Here is a 22,251-nt window from a genome sequence, read left to right as displayed (position 1 = left end):
AGATTAAAGCATAACGTTTTTGCACATATATAGTTTCTTTTTTTGATACTTTTTTCGATCGTATATAGAAAAAAATGCTATACTATGTTATTTGTTATAATACCTACGCTATAATAACACTTCGAATCATAATATTATACATAACAGAATTTTTTTTTTCGATAACAAAATTCGACTATACATACATATAACGTTAGTTATACGATGAAAATTATTCGAGTGAATTCGGTTAAACGGCCGTTTCACGAATTATCGTAAATTCGCATGACTACGTTGGGTACCTATAGGTACCTATACTATAATATATTGTGATAAAACGTAAATGTGAATCAGAATTTTGGCCAGTATATAATAATAATATGGTCACATCATGTGAAATACTTTCGCACAGGTCGTCGTCGGCGGCGTTCCCCCGCGGTGGTGCAATCGCCGCCGCCACCACCACCACCGCCACCACCGCCTCCGCCGCGGCCGTCGTCGCAGTCGTCATCGGTTGCTCGCTGGCCCGGACGGGACGCGGGACACAGACTCGCGCCCGGCGGTGGTCCGCCTCTGTACGCGCACGGTGGTGCGCGGGTTCCGAGCCGCCCCATTGTTTCGTCGTGTGAGTCCCACGGCCGCGTTACCAGACCACCGCGAAATCAGTGAACACGCATTAAACATATTATACCACAGGTAAGTTAACTCGGAAGTGAGCATTACAATATAATAATAACACTCATACCTATACACATATTGTCGCGTTCTTATATACATGTACCGCGTGTGAGAAATAGCGATGATGCATATATAGTGTAGCGCGCCCGCGCCCGCTAGCACGCATTTTTTTCGAAACAACTCGATCGGAAATGAACAAACATAAAGTTCGACGACGAATTCCCACACGCGTAGCGATGACGTGAGAAACTACAGATGAGAACATATATGAGTACCTATGTATACAGTTGACGTCGTGCACCGTGGCGTATACGTATATACGGTAAAAGTGGATCAGTCGTACTTACATATTATAACGACGGTACGTACGCAGAGTCAGTAAACCGTACCTATACGCATTGTACGTCACGGGAAAAATTGCGAAAACCGAATTTCAAAGCGGCGATTCGGACGGAACGGGCGAGCGGCCGTTATTGTTTGTACAGTCGTCGCATTATACATTACCTATATATTGCAATATATATTTGATGTATTATGATGTGGGTACTTGTGTACGTTACGTTACGTTACGCTATAGTATAGTATTGATTGTCTGCTTTTGGATTACTTGATGGTAAACTAAAGCACGGTTTGGTCTAAGGTCTAACTAGGTCTAACTACATACAAAGTTATGGTGTTTAACCCTCATTAGTCTTCCTCATCACATCCTCGCAAGTTTGATGGCATCAAAGTCCGCATCAGATTCCTTAACGTTAACTCTTCCGATGCCTTAGAGGCAGTTAGATATAATCTGCTCCTCGTATAATATTAATGGTTTTTCTCTCTATATATTATAATTCACTCGTCAGTTTTAGTAGCACTATACCTACACTATTGTCCTGCTACTATCTTTCCTATAATCTCGTCACATATCGTATATACGACGTGAATTAACCTATATTTCATCCGATATTTCTGCTTTCTCAACAACCTTCTCATTACTCCTATATAGACGTAGGGGCATCGCATAAATCCATAAAACGCTCTCCTCGCGCGTCCGCACATAAAAGTCTAGAAATTCTCAAATCGTTATAGTCGCAAAAATACGATAATACGCGTTGTAACAAAAATAACTAACTACGACTGCTGGGCGTTTTCATCGCATACGTATATTTTATAATAATATAGCGTTCCGATTCGATGTCATATTATGTGGGGTATTTTATTGCATTCGGTGCAGTGGCGAGCGTATATTATCGTCAGTGCGGTATATTATAGCGCCGCGACGTCATTACGCACGCGGTCCATGGTCCAGCCCGTGCCATTTTCGGCGGAGGCTGCTTGCTGCAGTCATAAACACACGCGACCACGGCCGAGGCTATTAAACACGCGGCTAGTCTGGCGGCTACGTATACACGAAAGTATATGTATATATATATCATGCACATAGTTTAGTGCACCGCGATAGTACGTGACGTGTACATATATATATATACGTGGTAAGATCGGGATGGGCGAACGATGATGAGCGGCGGGGGCGGTGGAGTTAATAAAAGTGTGTTTAAACGGGTGCGCGCGAGTATTGGCGCGGGGGAGAGATATACTGTCAACGACAGCGGCGGTGGCTGTATTACTGCCGGACAACAATGACGTTTTTGGGGTGTTAAGAATTTTCGGCGCGAATTTATCTTCGACCCCTGTCACGTGTCTTTGGCACCGTGAAATTCGAAAACTGGACTCGGGATTAAAACCGGGCCATTTAAATATGAATGCGCGGACGTATATATATTTATAAACAAATATATATATATATAAGTATATTTGTGTGTGTGTGTATATGAAACACTCGCGCAACTGCAGTGCAATCATATTGTCGTGTGTAATATGTATGTATATATGTATTTTGCATGTGTGTATATTATATTATGTGCGCGGTCAGTGAACTATGGAATAAGATATTATATATTATACGGTCCAGTTGCGACAGCTCGAAAAAAAAAATTTGACTACATCGACTTTCTTATAATTCCTCACTGTATATTATATAGGTGTGATCGCATTATTTTCAAAACGATACTATAATACATAGGACTGCATGCCATGCTAATGGAATATATTATATAACTATATTCAATATTGCGTAGTGTTTTACTGGACTGCATGATGGATTTCGTGGTTATTTAATAATTTAAATTTATCACGATACTCTATCGTTGTCACGCCATATAATACGTATTATACTATGTTAGAAATCCGAATCATAACGATTAACAATAATAATCAAATATTTGATTAATCGGAAGATTATGTAATAAATTGCAGACAGGTTCTGCAGGTGCTTTATACCACCCTTGTTGCTGGTTTAAAAGATTTACAAGCTAGAACTCATGTATGATGTTTTGCCATTTTTTAAGTAGTAAGAATAATGATCGTGCAGCAAAAGTTTACGGAATAACGTGTTCGATATAGTTACGATTAAAACAAATATAACAGAGATTCCTGATTCTGGGACAACCTAGCCTATAGTGTTGACTGAACTCTGTTCGATTCGTTTTTCAAATTACGTCGACAATTTTTCCCACTTTATGTCTATATATAATATTTATATATATAGTGTATACATTTTAATACGGTACAATACAATAGCGTAAATATTATAATAGTAAAATACGACTGCGTAATATTATTGTACGGTCGCATATACTTGCATCGCACTAAAACACGCAGGTCCGTTTGCAGCAGGACATAACGGCGTGGCGCGTTGTAGTCCGACTATATTATATGATGCTGCAGTCGCAGAGACCGACCTCACCGAAGGAAACAGGCGCCATCGCGACGTGGTGAAAGCGCCACCGCGAACTTGTGTCTTATTATTGTTTCTACACCACCGTACGTTTAGACTCGAGATTGTGGCCAATTTCCGAACGGCCCCGACGAACGGCAAGTCATCGCCTTCGTGTGCCCCGTGGGTGGTCGTCCCGGCGACGTCATACATATTATATATATATACCCATCGGCGTCGACGCACGTCAGATGGATGACGGGCACCGATAGACTGACGACTGACGTCCGCGTATTATGAGTTTGTGTGTGCGTATGTGTGAGTGCCAGAGAGAGAGAGAGAGAGAAGCGCTAAACGCTAAACAATAACGACCAGCCGACAATGCACGGCGGCAGTCCAATATTATATACAGGTAGATACCTATATGTGTAGCTTCGGCGTGATGTCTTGTTGTCTCTGCTGCGGCGACGTAACTGTACATAGTGTGGAATATAAGTGCGTAGATCCAGCTCCCCCAGAAATTAACGACGTGTATTTTTGTACAATATTATATAGGTATCTACTCAAACGTATAATGATGAATAAAAGCTTGAAAATTTATGGTTTTTGGAAATCCAAAGGAAAAACTATCAAAATGCGAAGTGTACTTACCTATAGCTGATAAACAAATGCGCGCAATAATAGTACGTATTATAATATTTATAATAATATAATGTACGGTATACGACATGTGGTAAAATACGATAAAGTAACGTACGTTACTAGTGTACCGTATGATTCTATACTTTGTCAAAATGAATATATCCGTATATTTACAAAAATATCATTGATTTTGACAATAATTTTTTTCTCGTTGATATTTCGTGTCACCCCTAAGCTAGGTCCATGTCACCCCGGTTGAGAACTACTGACTTGGATAATAATTATACTAAAATTTTCAAGTCACCATAGTTCCCTGCATATTTTCCAAACCTATGGTTAAAGAATTAAAAAACTTATCGTTCAAATTTTAATTTTGTATGTCGGCATTTTTAGAAAAATTATCCACCAAAATAATTTACAGAAGTAAATTTTATATTTATCTCAATGTTATTGCATTTAGACGTAACTGTGTAGATGTGTTATTTCTAAACCCCTAAAGCAGATACTAAAAGTTGTTTGTGGTTACAAAAATTATTATATTAACCCTACATTGTACGATGCACACGTCACGCTGACAGTGACGCAATTATAATGATCGCCGATCAGCTTACTTTTCGAGTGGGAACATTTAACAACTCAAGTCCAAGGCAACGCAACGAGAAAATAATACTGTATACATGCGAATCAAATGTTTTTTCAAGTACTGTGAATGCTCCTTAATTACGCCACACTAATGCCTACGAACGTCTATGCATATATTTGTTTATTTAAATTGTATATTTATACCTTTATGGTCTAGGTAGTAGCTGCAGGTGACTACTATATTATAATACTAATAACACTGTGTAGGTATATTGAATGCGTATACATTTATGCGCACTGTCAATCACTTCACTGTCGGATTCCTAGTATTCCGTATACTAGGAAATATTTTATCATTCATCATCCTTGTTAAAAATATTACCAATATTATACCTTTATTTATTATATAATAATTGTTTATATTTAAAAAAAATGTTTTTAAATTTGTATTAACTAATATTAATTATTTTGAATCCCACGTGTTAAACCTTATTCATATACACATGAGTATAGCTACACACGAATTGTGTCCTAAAAAAATAAAATAAAAAATAGATACATTAATTGCGTCCGGTTTAATTTGAGTCTGATTTTGAAAAAGTAATCCACTAATCATTATGAATCGTGTGGTCATCAAGTTCAAATGAAATCATGCAGGTTTCATTTAGCTTAAAATTGGTGGATAAAAATTCAAACGGTTTGTTTAAGTCAAGAATTTAAAATTCAAGTATATAATAAGTATTTTCTTAAAATATTTTTTTTGTTTCAATTGATTCAGGATTCAAGTGATGTTGAGGTGGAAAAACAGTTGGCTAAATAGGTAAGTGTAATAATAAATTAATAACAGTAACATTTTTACCCATTATGCGGTCACCAGTCTCTGCCCATCAAAATCTAATAACAACACAAGTCGAACTTTTCCAAAAGTGGCGGAACTCTATAGCCACGAGATACCCGAGCCGTCGCAATGAATTGGCATGGACGCCGGCAAAGTCTTTTCCTCTCTATCGTACTTGTCGTGGATTTTCTTGCAATGTCATGGATCTTAGTAAAACACACGATGGAAAGAGTCACCATGATGTGAATAAATGTGGTAAGAACCACTTCGATAAGCATTATGGTAAAAACCAACATCGGAAGCATTGTAGTAAGAACCGGTGTGATAAGCCCTTTGACAAAGACCGTCACAAAAAACACAGTGCTAAAAACCGAAACGGCGACGGTCGTCATGGCAAGAATTGCCATAAACAAAACAAGCTGCAGAAGATGAACAACTGCAACAAGCGCAAAAAGATTATGGTGGACAATAAGGTTAGTTTCGTATATATTTTTAATTTTTTTTTTCTGAATCTGTCAAACTGGTGACTGGTGGGGCTACAAACACTATCGAAAATATTATAAACGCTCTATTGGTAAAGAGCGTATTTCAATTATCCTTTCTTTACATTTGTGAAGTCATCCCGTATTTTTTAATGGTTTTTTTTTTCAAAACAATATGTTCCATCTTAGGATATCATTAAGATACAACCATATTTGTTACTGAAATTTACTTAGCATAATGCAAAAAATGCTTGTAATTAAAATTTGAGAGCATAATGTAAATTGCAATGAATTAAATTAATACAATGGGTAATAACATATATATATAATGGCTCAAAACCTATTTCAGCTATGTGTGGATGGTTACGTATATTTATAATATATTAAATATATATAAATTAGTAAATAAAGTTATCAGTAGGTGATTAAAATATTAAAGTAAAATATTGTTTTAAATTTTAAATAACATGTTTATCGGCGTTGTTATGGTCGTTTATAAATCGATAGTGGTATAAACTGATGGAAAAGCGGATAAATCACAATTTATATACAACACTTTAATAATTTTATATTAATTGATAACCGGGCAATTAAACAATAATTAAACCAAAAATTAAAATAGTTATTTTTAAAATTTCAAAATATCGCATAGAATTTTTCGATTGAACGATTGCAATCCGTGTATCGTTTTATTGTGATTATTATAGCCTTTAAATAAAGGTATTCGCAGACCTGCAATTATTTTATTATGATAATTAGAGCGGAGTCGTAAACTAATATAATATGATAATGTTATTACTTTTAAAAGTACAATCAAAATTACTGTTTTATCGCAATGTGACTTACGACTTGAGGTCCTTAGATGCATAGACCACACGTTGAATTCCATATTAATAAAATAGTTTGCACAGTTATACAGCCACTCACTAAGTATACGTGTTTTTAATTTTTATAGCGATATGTCGTTTGATTTTATAGGTAATTGTCAACATCAATAAGGATCGATCGCCTAGTCCGACATCATAACGAGTAAAAACAAAAGTACCAGTTCTGGTCTCGACCACGCATAAATGTGTTGAGCAGAATAGTAGTTTCGGGATTTTTGAAATTTGTTTACTGATATATTGTGTATCTTTCATACTATTATGGTATTATAATTTATAATATACGTCTTACACGTACGTGTGTGATATAAAACCACATTTTTACATAATTTGTGGATAAAATACACAATTATATTTAATAGTTCACGTTCACCGTTCGCTAAATTATAATAATATTTAATATATATATTTATTTATTTACTTGTGTAACACTGTCTTAATCATTGTACAATATATCGATGACATAAATGATGATTCTAGCAAACTATAACTCTAACCTATAAACATATACATAATATTATACAAATATGTTCGTTCAGACGATATTTTAAAGGCAATAAAATGTAGCAGTACAATTTTTTTTAGGAATAAACTTTTTATTGGAAATTAATAATTTATCCTATACCTTTGCAATATATTATTATGGCTTGACAATGCTTTTACTGAATTTGTCAAATCATACATGTGTGACGTGCTTGATAGTATATTTGTAGTCCAACTAAAATTAAATAAAATATTTTGCTCGAGTAAAATATTATTTAATATTATTATTAATTAAGATTCTATATAGTATAACTGGTATACGAACAATTAAAATATAATTAGTAAAGTTTTAATAATTGTAAAAAATATAATTAAAAATTAAAAATTAAAATTAAAAAATAATATAACATTATTATTATATTATTATTATTTAATAATATAATTATATCAAAAATTAAAATATAATATAATGCTTTGAGTTGCAATACAGGCACAGTTCGCCCATATCCTGGTTCATTTGTGTACCTTATGGCTTATACTGTATACATAGAGGTCACATTTTTTCAGCATAAAATCGTATTAAAACTTTGATCCCCTATTCCCATGTAAATAGAACTTTTACTTGAACAAGTATTTGATCCATAGGCACTATATTATGCATTTATGCGTGTATAATGTATATTACTCATTATTTTTCGATAGTATAAATACCTGGTGTAATTATGTATACTTATATATTTTATTTATGTGTTTTTTTTTCATAAATGTTGTGTAAATTGTATCATGTTCATAATATTTTACAACCAATACTCATAAAGCTTTATATTATTATAATTTTTATATGTGTATATTCCATATTTATGCCAAGTCCTATGCCTTTCAATGGTGCCTATAATCAAGTTAATAATAATTCACACGTTAAAAACCTATAGGTATGTCTACTACAGTTATATTCTATATCACTTGGGGGGAATTGCACTTACCAATTAGCGGTAATTAGACAATTGCGTCTTAAGATTTTGAACGAAATTGAATTTTTTATGGGATTAAGTAGGTATTTTTTTAAATATATTTCAAGAGTTTTAAAGTAAGTTTTATCAGAACCACTGCAAAACAATTTTAAAACCCCTTTTAGTTATTTCAATGAAATACGTATTGTTCTTCAATATACAATATGATGCAGTGTAAAAATAGCATTTAACAGCTAAAGTACTTCCGAATGTATGATTACCCCTCTTCAAATTCGTATTGTATAAATTGTATTTTAAATAAGTTATATTACATTATATATTAGCAAGTAGCACTATTATATAATATCGAGTCGTTAAATGTTTCGTGGTTATATAGCGAGACGATGAAATTATACACTTATCCAAGACCAAGGAATAAATGTTAGTGAAATAAAAAATTTAAATTCTCCACGATCCTCGTAAGCTCTACTGTATAGAAAAAAATCAGGGGGGGACGTTTTATTGGCCATGAAAATATTGGTGTATAATAAATTTCACTCGAAACACGTCGAAGACAATATTAAATAATTCATCTCGTAAAGTCTGACGGGTTTATTGTTAACGTCAAAGGTTAATCTGCCGCTAAGTCTTTTAGATAACAACGGTGCCGTGGGCCTTTGACTGTCGGTCAATATAGGTGTGCGAACGGGTGGCGCGTGGAGTTATATCTATACGCATAAAGGCTTTTCACATATTTATATGTATATATATATATATACGCACACACCACGTTAGAACGTGAGGGATGAGGGGTGGGCAGGTGAGGGCGTCGCAAAGGTCGATCATACCGCGGTATTACACCGTGTCGCCTGGCAACCAAAGTCCGGTCACCATGGTGACAGCGATTTATTCGCCGGCCACACGCACGCACCACGGTTCGGGTCAAGTGCACTCGAGTGCCGACCTCTTCCCCGACCGCCCACGCCGACGCTGCCGACACCGCACGTCGTTTCCCCTGTAACTTTCTCGGGACCACTCGACTTGATCGTCGTTGCCAATTTCTCTCTTTTCCTTCCACCGCTCCTCCACCCACAACAACCGCCCATCCTCTCTCACGCGTATATATATATATATATAGAGAAACGGTCTTATGTTTTATTTTTTAATAATTTCACTCCCCTTCTGACTTTTTGTCTAACGCTTTTTTTCTCTTTCTTTCTTTCTTTTTTTCTTTTTTTTTTTTTTTATCATCGTCGCATCACACACATAATACCCCCGGAGGTCTCCTTGAAAAATGTTTTTGGCCTTGTCATCTTTTTGCGTACGGTATTTTTCGGATTTTTTTGTCGAGTAAGATATCCGAGTACTCTTAAAAAAGAATTTTAATCTAACGCATATCTGTTTTGACATTGTAATTAGGTTTTTACATTCGAATACATATAGCTAGTAAGTATATAATAAACACATTTTTCATTTTTTTGAAACGTGCCTAGTACCTAAAAATGTATGAGAATAAGACACGAATACTTTATTTTTTTAACGTTATAATATATGGTATGAACATGTATATAAATTTATGTTTTATACAGTTGTATTTCTTTAAAATATATTATTACGATTCATTTTTTTTAACGGCCTTTTATGCGTTTAAAGGTTATTTTAGAGTAATTTAAAGGTTATCGATTGATTGTAACTTTGTTTTCTGAATTATATAGCGGCCCAATAAATAAAACCACCTCCATTAAGTAAAAAATTAATACATATTAACTAAAACCTTTTTTACTGAATAATTAACTCAAAGAAACATCAAGAATAAAGAAGTATTTTCTTTTAACATAAAAAAGCTTACAGACAATTACAAAGGATATTATTGATAAATTATGGAAACTATTTAAGAAAAATGAAATGTTACATTATAATTTGATAAAACATTTTATTAAAATTGTATTATTTTTTTCTTATTATTAAGATAGGCAATTGTTAATCGTTCTTAATAAACTCGGAATAATTTACTTTTAAATAATATTATTTTATATTATTATTATTATTATTCATATTACAGCCTACAGGCTATAAGTACTGAGATTATTAGCTATTACAAAATATTATTATTTGTACTGTCTCATCTAATATTTATTTTTAAGGATAAATTGAACAAGATTTTTTCAACAGATTTCTATTCCAAAATGAAATAATTCCAACAATAATAGTTGGTGAAATAATTGAATCACTTGTAACAGTATTTTACTCCATACCATTATTATTACTTTTAATATTTTATTAAATTTGATTAAAGTCAATACAGGATTTAAAAAAAAAAGTCTATTATAAAATGATAAACAATAAAATAGTTTTACCTTAATTACAATATTATAAGTATTGCAATATAGGTACTTATAATTACATGAGCTAAATTGACAGAGCGTGGAGACAATAGTAAGTAACAATAATATTACTAACTATAATGTCCGAGTATGAAATGAACACGAATCAGTTTTTTCACATTTTTTGATTACATTTATTTTGCATAACTACCTAAGTGTATTTTATTGAGTCAAACATGTCATCAAAATAAACAATAAATAAATATAATATAAGAAAATAAATCATTAATTCGAACCGAACTATTTTGAATTTAGTTCGGTTTGACGATCGAACAGTCCGTAAATCCATCAACTATAAGTCGCCTTACATATTATTATTTGTAATAATTGTTAAAATCTTCTAAGGGAATTTCATTTCCAAAACGATTCATTAACTTTATATCACCTATAAATATTAAATGCACACGAAATCGAACACAATGCATATTTGATTGGTGGACTGTGTCACCGCGGTACTCATAATACAATATAATATCATATTATACACTTTTTTAAGTAAAAATTATTATTTATAGTGTAAAACAATAACGATTTATACGCAATAATATCGTCGTGAACGCACCACAAGCGGTACGAATCGAAAGTCAGACACACATACGATTATGATTCGCGAACGACACGTTAACACGCTGCAAAAGTTAAATCGAGCATAACTAAAAACGCGTTGTATTTGTATAACAATATTCAAATAATATATTATTATTACCTATAACAGGTAAAATAGGCATATCATATACCTATAATAATATATCACGAGTCTGCGACCGAATATATGAGCGTATTTCGTATTTCATATTTCGTGCGTATTATACGTATAAACGATTATTATAATACATATACGCGAACAATGTGAAATGCGGTTACCTCGCTATTATGTAAAAACTATACCACGCACGTCATAAATCATATACAATGCGCATCTTATATAGTGTGTACACATATATTTATATATATTGTCGACGTACTTGAGAATATTGGCGGGAAACGCCTGGAGCACTACCACTACCGTACCGGCGACGTACCATATATACACACAATACGGCGACTACACACAATTTACACACACATCGTAGGTACCTACGATACGGTATACATATATATATATTATAAAGTCACGGCGGGGGTGAACTGCAGTGCAAAAGCTCTCGAGAAACAGCCCAATTATACGTACGCGACGATAGACGCTTGTGTTTTACACGGTTTGTATATTACGTGACTGCCTACTAAAATGCCCTCGGTCACGTACAGCGATAATTAAACAATGCTGCAGCGACCCCCGAGTGTAATTATTATTATTATTATTATTATTATTATTATTATGATTGCGTGGTGGTGGTCTCCCTTTGACGGTCTGTCGACTGTCGTGTAGTACGCGCGACGAACACCGCGCCGAGGGTTTATTTTTTATTTTATTTTATTTTTTATTTTTTTTGTTCTCGCGGGTCACTCGACAGCCGTCGACGACGTTGAATGCGGCGTATATCGTGCTACAGCAGACGCCGCGCGGTGCAGCTTCTGACTTTACATAATAATAATAATACATACATCACGACGAGAGACGGGTATAATATTATATATTCGAGTGTCTACTTACACGTTTTTGTGACTTTCCGTTTTCGGAAAAGCGCGAGAACAAAAAGTTACCAAACTCAAAGGGTGTGTTGTTTAAATTCTTTTGGCGTATACATAGGTACTTTCTTCGTATTTTTTTTTATTTTAAAAATATAATACAGGTACCTACGACCTACTGCAGTTCATAATTATTCGTAGTGCGCGCGCAACTATACCTCATCGTGCAGTACACAGAAACAATACGAGCGAGCGTATTATATACGCGCTTCGTGATTAAACGTATGCACAAAAATGTGTCGTGGCGTATGAAAATTCGAACGGGGAGAAAGTCGGCTACAAAGTCTTCCGGCACGCCGCCGCCTATATAACTCAAATATAAACTCAAAACTTCTCTATACGTATCACAATATTTCATATACGTTACGTACGGTCTACGCCAAAAAAAAAAAAAAAAATACGAATAACCGCGATGTCTGCTGCTGTCCGTTATAATATTGTGATTATCATTATTGCTGTTGTCTGAACCTCGAACGCGCATTGTTCGAACCACACGCACACAATCACAGTTGTGCATCTACGTCTCTATATTATACATACGAATGTGTGTGTGATGTGCGTGTAGACCTAAACGCACGGACAAACGTGACTTGCACCCGATTTTTTTTTTCTCATAAGGGGACCGGCACGGAGGCGCGTGATTTTGACACGTCGTTTTCCATTGCATTGTTCCGCCGACAGGTCTGCGGACACAAATCCCCGTTCTCGTATATAGAATGTGTAAAAATACATTATATTATATTATACTCCGCGTTTCCGATCGTCGTCCACCGCCGGATATGATATTATTATATATTATTATCATATTGATTTTATTTGAAATTTTTCGATTAGCCCGTACCCCACGCCCCGAAGGGTTGAACATAATGTAAATATATTATATACCGTATAAATATAATATTATGTACCTACGCTGCAGTTTAAAATGTAAGTGCATCGACATCGTTGCTGTAAGTGTATATATTACACGTTTGTAAACAATACAATAATATCATATGTATTCATGTGGCATTTTTATCTATATATGTATAATATAATCATGACAGATAATCTTATTATTGTGTAATTAGTTAAAATGCAACAATCGTTTGAGCATTTGTCAGTAGGTACTTTGAATTTAAACTTCTTACTTTTGTTTTACCAACTGAATTACAGCTCTTCTGCGAAAGAATTGTAAATTTGTGTGACACTTATGAAAATAATAAAGTGATTTATATGAACAAATATGAACGAATGGTCGCATTTTCATGATTGTTGTTTGAGCTTGAACACAAAAAAGATTATTTATTAATATATTATTCATAATTATAAATATAGTTTCAAGAATAATTTTATACATTTAGAGTTTCAGTATTTAATAACTATTTGGCAGATAGATTTTCTTTGTGTTGAAAAGAACTAAGAACTATTTATAAAATAACATGTTACCTATACAATATATAATAATATAGTTTAAATAATTTTGCTATTTAGTTAACTCGTAGACGTTCAATTCTCGTGTATATGACTCATATTATTTAAATTTTAAATAGCTAAAATATATCATCATTTTCACTTTCAGAATCCAGGACGATGCAAGCTCAAACAAAATTATTACAAATATATTATCATTAATGTTCAATCTTCAAAAAATGAAATTATTTTGATAATAATAATAGTATTTTAAATAAGCAACAGATATTTATAATAAAATATGATGATAATTAGGTACTTGTGGGTTTCTATAAATGATAAGAAACTATGAACTAAAAACTAAAACTAGGAACTGGCTATATTTTGATTTAATGTTTAGTGTTTACACATTTAAAAAATGTGTAGAGTATAATATTAAATGAAATATTTAAATTATTACTTTTATAGTACTTAAAGTTTTTTATTGACACTAAAATCAAGTATTTATACTTTTATAGATACAAGATTAACACTGTCAATATTATACTGCAGTATTAAAGTGATCCGCGAACAAAAGATTCAATAGGAACAGATGTAATGACATATTATAATATGTGACTTTTTTAAGAATTAAGGTAGTGAAAGATAGAGTTTTATATTTATATTTAAATATAGTACCTATACCTAGTAAGTTTTTAATTAACTACGTGCTATTTATTATGTTACCGTAAAGTACGAATATCGGTTAAATCTAGAACATACAAAATAGTTTGGTCAAACTCCGAATGGTTTATGTATATAGTTCAAACTCTTACAAACGAGATTTGTTAAATCTTAAGATAAACAATTAATTTAAGTTGGAGTTTGAAATTTTTTACTAATTGTGTGTTATTTTTTCTCTTTCGTAGGTTAACTTAAAAATGATAATCGTTATTATTTAAGTATATATTAGATGCTACATTAATTGCTACTAGTTTTATATTAAATACGCACATCTATATTATTTTAAACCTATTTTTATTACATTTTAAGCAAATTACGCTTGACGTTGAAAAACATTTAACTGCAGTGTAATCAATTTAAAAGTTAACACATAGTATAAATTAATTATTCCAAGACCTAAGTAGTACTTACTTAAAATGTATTAATGTCAGGTGAGTAATATTATCTACATGATTTACTGGCTTTTAACTTGACACTATATGCTAATATACATTTATAAATAAATTATAATATATTATAAGTATATCATAAATTTTCATAAAAGTCTTGGTGTCGGTTTGTATCTATATACATATTATATTATAATGTATCATTTATACAAATATAGTCCCAACTATATTATGTTCTTCTTGAAATGTATTTAAAATAAATATACATAAAACTATTTCAACGCCTATAAATCTGATAGTTATAATACACATGTCCGTATTCCGCAAGACATAAACGGCCAATAAATTTCAATATTGTTTTACTTTTTACCTTTTATAGTCTTAAGTCTTATGGAATAGCCGTTCGATGTTTTCTAAGTGACGTTTAGTGCGTATTTGTAACTATAGGTATCTGAGTAAATAATCTAGTGTGAACTAGCTGAGATGCAAGGGTGTCCCATTGCCCTTTTTATATTTTTACTCTTATATCCAATTGCTTACCCTATAATATACATAAGAATCAAAGTTAGTGGGTAGAGTCGATAGAGACATGCCTATTGCCCATGGGACGTTATAACAACTTTCTAAACAAGTAAGACGTATTGAAAATTATCTATAAAATAATAAACGTCCGCCGTTAACAAATACACCATCCCATACTTTTATAACCCCGCAGTCCAATACCTCCCAAATACCTTTACCTATATATAATATTATTACCAAGATTTCCCACGGCCGTTTTATAAGAAAAGAGGAACCGGTATTGTTCCAAACCCGCGCGGGCGAACCTTTTCCAGTAAAACACCGTCTTGTCCGCTATCGAAACCGTGCCGAAATTAGAAATCCAGACACCCAATTATACGACCAAACAATGACCCACCCCTCTAGACGCAGTCAACCCTAAAAGATTCTTTTTTTTCTAAGAAAAAAAAACTAACGCGAACAGCGACGACTAACGGATTTAAACAGTGCCTATTTTATCGTATGTATTATTGTTTTATACTATTATTCTGCGACATAAATACGTATAATTTTTACGTATTTGTAAGCTAATAAACCTTAGCAGTTGTAGAAGCTGCGCGCATAATATCACGAACGAAAACCAAAAACAAAATAATAATAATAATAATGACGTTATACACGCATAATGCATATATAGGCGCGTATACGGTGAGCTCTAATTTTTCTTTTGCGAATCGACCGCTGGCGGGTATTCACTTCCGTCCGGAATCAATGGACCGTCATCGTGTACCTACACACATACGACACACAATATACCGTGTATACACTATATAGGAAGGAACTCCACGCGAGTTTCCTGCGTGTACGTCGTCGTCGTCGTCGTCGTGTGCAATACGAGAGCCCTGCCAGCGTTTCCATTGTTCGGCGGCACGTCTCCTGCACACACACAAAAATACTACTTAATATATATATATACTTACACGTGCGTGTGTGCGTGTATACGCCGACACACACCGACGCTGAAAATACGCGAGCGCGCACTCTGCTCAGCATCCCTCGTGCTCTATTCAACTTCGTCGCCGTTCCGTCGGCTTATCTCGGCCCGGCATCTACGACACGTACGCTCGCGCTTTTTAATTGATCCCCCGCGCCCGGCTGCGGCGGCACAGCTATTATTATTTTCCGGCGCACAACAATAAGCGAATTTTTTTTTCTCCCTCTCCGGTTCTTTAGTGTTTTTTTATTTTCGTGCCAGCCAGCGGTTTCGCGTCCTTGTGCCGCAGCTATACATATAGCTATATATATATATATGTATACGCACCCCGAGGCCCGGAGAGTTTTATTTCTTTCGACGAACTGCTACGCGCCAGTAGGACTTATACTACTACATGTATACACGCGTCGTGGTGTACATTACATATATAATTTATAAATATATATGTGTGTGTGTGTGTGTGTGTGTAGTGTGCGCCTCGCGTAATATTTGTATCAACGCCGTTTCGAGTGATGTGTATATATAGTCTCATCGTCGCAGCGGATGATTATGTTTGCAGACCACCACGCCCGCTGAGTCTCTATCTTACGTTCTTACTGTTACCATATATATATATATTATATATACATGTTTATGACCTTATGTATATATTATACATTCGTGTACAAAGAACGAATACATTATAAAGTGTATACATACCCTATAGGGACACGCGTGACGTCCCAAAATTCACCCGCGAGCCCTTTGTCTTCACAATAAAGACGGTTTTTTTCGAAGTGGTCGAGCGCGTATTCGTGAAGGCACATAACAACTTGACCCGCACGGTGAATATAATATTCTTAAAAAATAAAGAACAATATTTTAGTACACAGTCATTATTACGGATATCGCTTCGTATATAGCTTATAGCTATATGTAAAAAACATATTAAATAAGACTATGGTGTATTACATGAAATGATGAAATGTGCAGGGACAATATTTCAATGAAATTCTGGAAGTGTTGAAATCTTTTAATTTTTCAGTAATTTATAGATTGCACAGTGTATGACTTCATCACCAACATATCTAATAACGGCGAATCGTACAACAGTAGTTACATGTTAATTTTTTTTAAATAAAATAATAATTAATTAACCAGAAATAGACCTTGGTATCACATTTGGTCGCACTTTAGATTTCCATAAGCACGAAGAAATATAATTCCTAGTAAGGAATAAGGATTTATAACTGCTTGAGTTGATGTAAACTCTTTGCTCCATGCTCGTTCGTTTGCTCCCTTTTAGAGTATGTAGTAGTTATTTTTCGTTATACTTACAGTGTAAAAAGCTGTACATTTGAGAGAACACAACGAACGTATTCAAAGTATGCTGCCTTACATGTTGAGTGCCCTATGCCCACAAGTCACAACACGATTATTCAATGATATTATTGATATTATATAGTATTTAAATATACGTACTTTAAGTTAAGAGTGTCACTCTGACGTGAACCTATCCGTTTTGTTCAAGCTTATGGATGGCTATGTCGATATATCTATTCTGCCTTCAAAATTGAATTTTAGAAATTTTAAAGTAAAATTCTACCATACAACTATATCAGTATAACCATAAACTATTCCGTGTTTCTATATAAATCGTTCATCAATTATTTTAAATATTATATGAATTATAAAATCGGCAAATCAGCAATAAGAATCTCCAACATTCTATACTGATCTGTCATTTTTATATTTTTTATACTCTTATTTTTTAGCTCTAAACAACCTATTATCCTTCGTTATCTATTTCTAAAATTTTGGTTAATTTTTTTAACTATATACCTATCATTTCATAGTTATGTTTTATAAACATTGGAAATTCCTCGCATATTATTAAATAAATAAATACTACTGCAACAGTGCAAGTGCAATACTTAAATCAATACAAAAATGATAAATAACATTTATTTTTAATTCTGAGAATCTGAAATTGCAATATAGCAGGATATATCGTATATGTTATATAATATCGTAATTTCTAGAAAATACAAATATTATTGCAAAATAAAATAAATGGAATTAAGAAAATATAATATAGTAACCTAAACAAATATAAATCGTAAACATTTTCCAACACAATTCAATTCATTCTATACAATATATTATACAAATCAAATCCTTACATAAAATAATTAATTCAAAAGAATATTAAATAACAGGAAATTATTATAGTAATACTTTGAAAGAATTAAATACTAAGAATAAAAACATCAAGTTCTAATATGATACAAAGTTCGTTAATAAAAAATTATATATTATACTATACAGTACAAACTGTTTAAAATGACATTCAGGAAAATAGGTCATAATAACCGTTTGTCATTATAACCAATACTAGGACTCTATATAACTCCATATAGGAGCTTTGAAGGAACTTTCAATCTAAGGCCATTACACCGAATATGTCATTATAAACAGTTTCTACTGTATTACTATAATATTTATAAGTCTTGTCTTACGTGATGATGTTAATTAGGATAATATTCTATTTTTTTGGTATCGATCAATATTACTATATTGGCCAATACACATACATATTAATTAAATTAATTTGAGTTGTTAGAAGATGGGTGAATGAATGTATACCAACAAAAGTTTAAATATATATTAACAATGTGTAAAATATGTTTATAAAAAAAATAAGTAAAATATATTTCTTCTGGCATTTTCAAACATATTAAATGCTACTGTTTTATCTTATATATCTTATAATATTTGTACATTGAATAAAAAATAACCATCAGTAATCATAGCAATTGTTTGCACAGTGAAACCCTCAAATTGCAGCTATGCTGCACCGGTAATAAATTATACTTGATCGATTGAATTGTGTTGGCATATATGAACATAACGGACGGGTGTGGGTATGTATTATGTATATATATTATACAGAGTGATTCATTAATTCACTAAACATGTTCATCCTCGTTTTTTCCTTTAAGTATTAATTAATTAATTCAAATATTAATTTTTGGAATTTTTAAATATACTTCGAGACAACAATTTCAAATTAGGTGTCAAAGTTTTTTGTATTACTCGAGTTTTTTGTGCGGTTATTCAAATGAAAATTTCCCTTTTTTACAATACATTATTTGGATATTGTTTTTGAAAATTTGTACAAACTTAATTCGAAATTCAAACGCATAATTTCTCAATTATTACAGTGTTTATACCATAAGGAAAATTGTTTTATAAAAAATACAAAACAGATGTAAAATATTGGATCTAATAAGTAATAATTATTATGTACTATACTTAGATCATTTTTAAAAATTATAAACATTGATAAATCAATATCAGTTATTTAAGTTTTCAAATTTCCATATCGTCCATATTTTCCGAACTCAATATCATAAATTTATAATAATTATACTTAGATCACAAAATTAAAGAATTAAAAACTATTTGTTCGAATTTGAATTTAAATACGTAAAAATAGAGATTCTCACGTGAAAACCAGAAGTTTTCATCACCAAAAAACATTTTTAAGTAGTACATAAAATTTTAAAATTTTAGAAATATGGTAAAAAGTATATTTGAAAATTCCAAAAATCGGATTTTGAATAATTGATTTATTGAAAAAAAGGCGAGTATGCTTGATGAATCACTCTGTATATTACATGCACGATGGGTATGGAATATATATATAATAAATGGTATTTCAATTTAATTTATATAAACTGCTGTCAATCAATGCGTTTTTGAAGTAAAATTCATTTTCAAAATAGCTTTACACGACACATATATAAATATAAATGTATAGAAAGCTTTTCACTTATCAATAGGTTTCCACAAGGCACGAGTGCTTTTAAAAATTTATAACTACTAAATTATAACATTATATTGTCGTGACTTGTTTTATTTGAATTACGTATCATTATTTGTACTCAAAATACAGTAGTATTATTCTATGTCTTTAAATTAAATTTATTATGATTTGTTAACCCACTGAACAATTTATTATTTTTATATCCAAAGAATATGAATAAATTATATTTAAAGTTTAAAGCTTAAACATACTATATTTTAAATAACTATTGTCTATTAAGACTTATTATACTTTTTTATAATAAATCAATAGACCCATACACGCTTAAAAAAAAATACAAATTAAATCAAATTAAAGCAATATCAGAAAATCATAAAAGTATTATTTTATACAGTCTTTCAGTATTCGTATGTTGTGTAGTAGTAGTATGGGTATTAGTATCGATTTTCGATATAAACCGCAATGTTACATTACAAAATACCTTTTTCATATTTAACACACAAGTGTCTCATTAGAACCTAATGATATTGAATATTGAGGAATTTATGTATAAAATATAAAATATAAGGAATATTGAGGAGAAGGTTAATTGGGACGAATACTTCCCTCAATGTTGCTGACTTACTGTTGTTAGAGCACTAAAGTATATTGTAATTTATAATTTATTTTATTTATTTATTGAAATGTGTGTAATTCTATTTGACATCCACGCGCGAAAAACGCTACCAGCTCTTCACTTTTTCGTACTTTAAAAAAGAACTTGTGTGGTAGAAAAGTCATCCAAGATATTATCAATTTATCAGAAAATTATAACGATATTTCCAACCATAAAAAGTGAAGTAGTTTCTGCTTAAAATTCAGTTTCTTCGCTTAGGAAGTAATGGTTAATCCTAAATTTTTATGTACTTACTAACTTTATTTAGTAGAACAGTATCAACTTTTATACGTCTTGTTTAGAAGTTGTCTTTACTTAATTGATGTAGATTAAAAATTTAAAAACATGATTGAGATCAAAAATGGGACAAGGCACGAAAATAACTGAAATACCAATATTAATGTCAACACATTATTAACAAATTTATGGGAAAAAAAATACATTAACAACGATATTTTTAACCGGAATTTGCTTCATTTGATTTTTTTAAGTAGGTATATTAATTATATCCAAACCACTACCTGCAGAAATCATCTTCGAAATTGAAAACTTGTATCTGGACACTAATCAATAAATAGGATAAAACAAAGGACTATACCGCCTAGTGTATAATAGTTTTTTTTTTTTTTGCCCTAGTCTCCCATATAACTAATTCAAATACGCCTCTGGTACTGTATTATATTGAAGATATATAAGTACCTGTTTTCCATGAAATACGTACAAACGATAATAGTATAAAATAGAATTTAGTTCCCTCGGTGTAAAGTGGTGGAAACGAATCTATATATAATATAATATTAGCTACGGATTCGCGACTAGGAGATGCGTAGTTATTGGATGGCTCGCCGAGGAATAATACAATATTATACATTATGTACGTGTGTGTGTATGTGTGTGTGTTGCACTTCCGGGCTGCGGAACGTTTTCCTCTCCCTCGTCGCAGCAGTAGTCGATTTAATTGGGCAAATTCTCCGCGGCGGCGGAGGGTTTGGAGTATATCCGCAGCCAATTTGTCGACGTGAACAGAATGCATTTCGTCGCGTGCGTGCGTGCGTATGTATATTATAATGTATGTGTGTATGTGTGTGTGCTTGGCCACTCGAATTCGTACCACGAACAAATCCATTTCTCGTGGGTCTGTTCGTGTGTGTATGCGTATGCACGGTATACTTGGTACTTGGTACCATCGTTCACCCACGCGTAATCACACAGACGCACGCGTACGCACACTGGTACACGATGAGTTTATAATATATAATATATTATATATACAGTAGACCCAGCGTCGGCACGTACTCAAGTGAGTACTAAACTGTAATAATTGTATGTATGTGATTACTATTATGGTATTATATTATTATTATTATTTTTTTTTTATTACTGTATCGTATACCTTTGGGTATAAATAATTACCACAATTGTATTATTATTTATAATTTATAGATACCCGCGGCTATTGCATAAGCTTTATTGTTCCTGTTATATACCTAATACGCG

At 32.4% G+C, this 22,251-nt stretch overlaps 1 protein-coding gene and 1 long non-coding RNA gene across 5 annotated transcripts; one reads left to right on the top strand and one right to left on the bottom strand.

Moving 5' to 3' along the window:
• The first annotated feature begins 249 nt into the window (after nucleotides 1-249).
• Nucleotides 250-7,534, top strand: LOC126551275 (uncharacterized). Of its 4 annotated transcripts, XR_007605146.1 has the most exons (4): nucleotides 250-675; nucleotides 5,421-5,462; nucleotides 5,520-5,953; nucleotides 6,941-7,534. XR_007605146.1 is itself a non-coding variant. In XM_050204183.1 (3 exons), exons 2-3 carry the CDS (start codon nucleotides 5,507-5,509, stop codon nucleotides 6,986-6,988), a joined length of 495 nt encoding a protein of 164 aa, XP_050060140.1. In that variant the 5' UTR covers nucleotides 250-675; nucleotides 5,421-5,506; the 3' UTR covers nucleotides 6,989-7,532. The 4 variants fall into 4 exon arrangements, 3 of the variants coding, with proteins under 3 accessions (XP_050060140.1, XP_050060141.1, XP_050060139.1); XM_050204183.1 differs by having other exon boundaries at nucleotides 5,421-5,953; nucleotides 6,941-7,532; XM_050204184.1 differs by lacking the exon at nucleotides 250-675 and adding an exon at nucleotides 2,776-4,101 and having other exon boundaries at nucleotides 5,421-5,953; nucleotides 6,941-7,532.
• A 6,796-nt stretch (nucleotides 7,535-14,330) lies between these two features.
• On the bottom strand, nucleotides 14,331-18,202 carry LOC126551276 (uncharacterized). Its single transcript, XR_007605147.1, has 5 exons — nucleotides 17,753-18,202; nucleotides 17,440-17,681; nucleotides 17,243-17,358; nucleotides 16,991-17,129; nucleotides 14,331-16,233 (listed from the first exon to the last, which is right to left on the bottom strand). It is a non-coding gene; the product is annotated as an uncharacterized LOC126551276 (long non-coding RNA).
• Nucleotides 18,203-22,251: the final 4,049 nt, after the last annotated feature.

The sequence above is a fragment of the Aphis gossypii genome, chromosome 3 (genome assembly GCF_020184175.1).
Source record: "Aphis gossypii isolate Hap1 chromosome 3, ASM2018417v2, whole genome shotgun sequence".
Taxonomy (NCBI): Eukaryota; Metazoa; Arthropoda; class Insecta; order Hemiptera; family Aphididae; genus Aphis; species Aphis gossypii.
The sequence above is the reverse complement of the archived record's forward strand: the minus strand, read 5'-3'. Positions and strand labels throughout refer to the sequence as shown.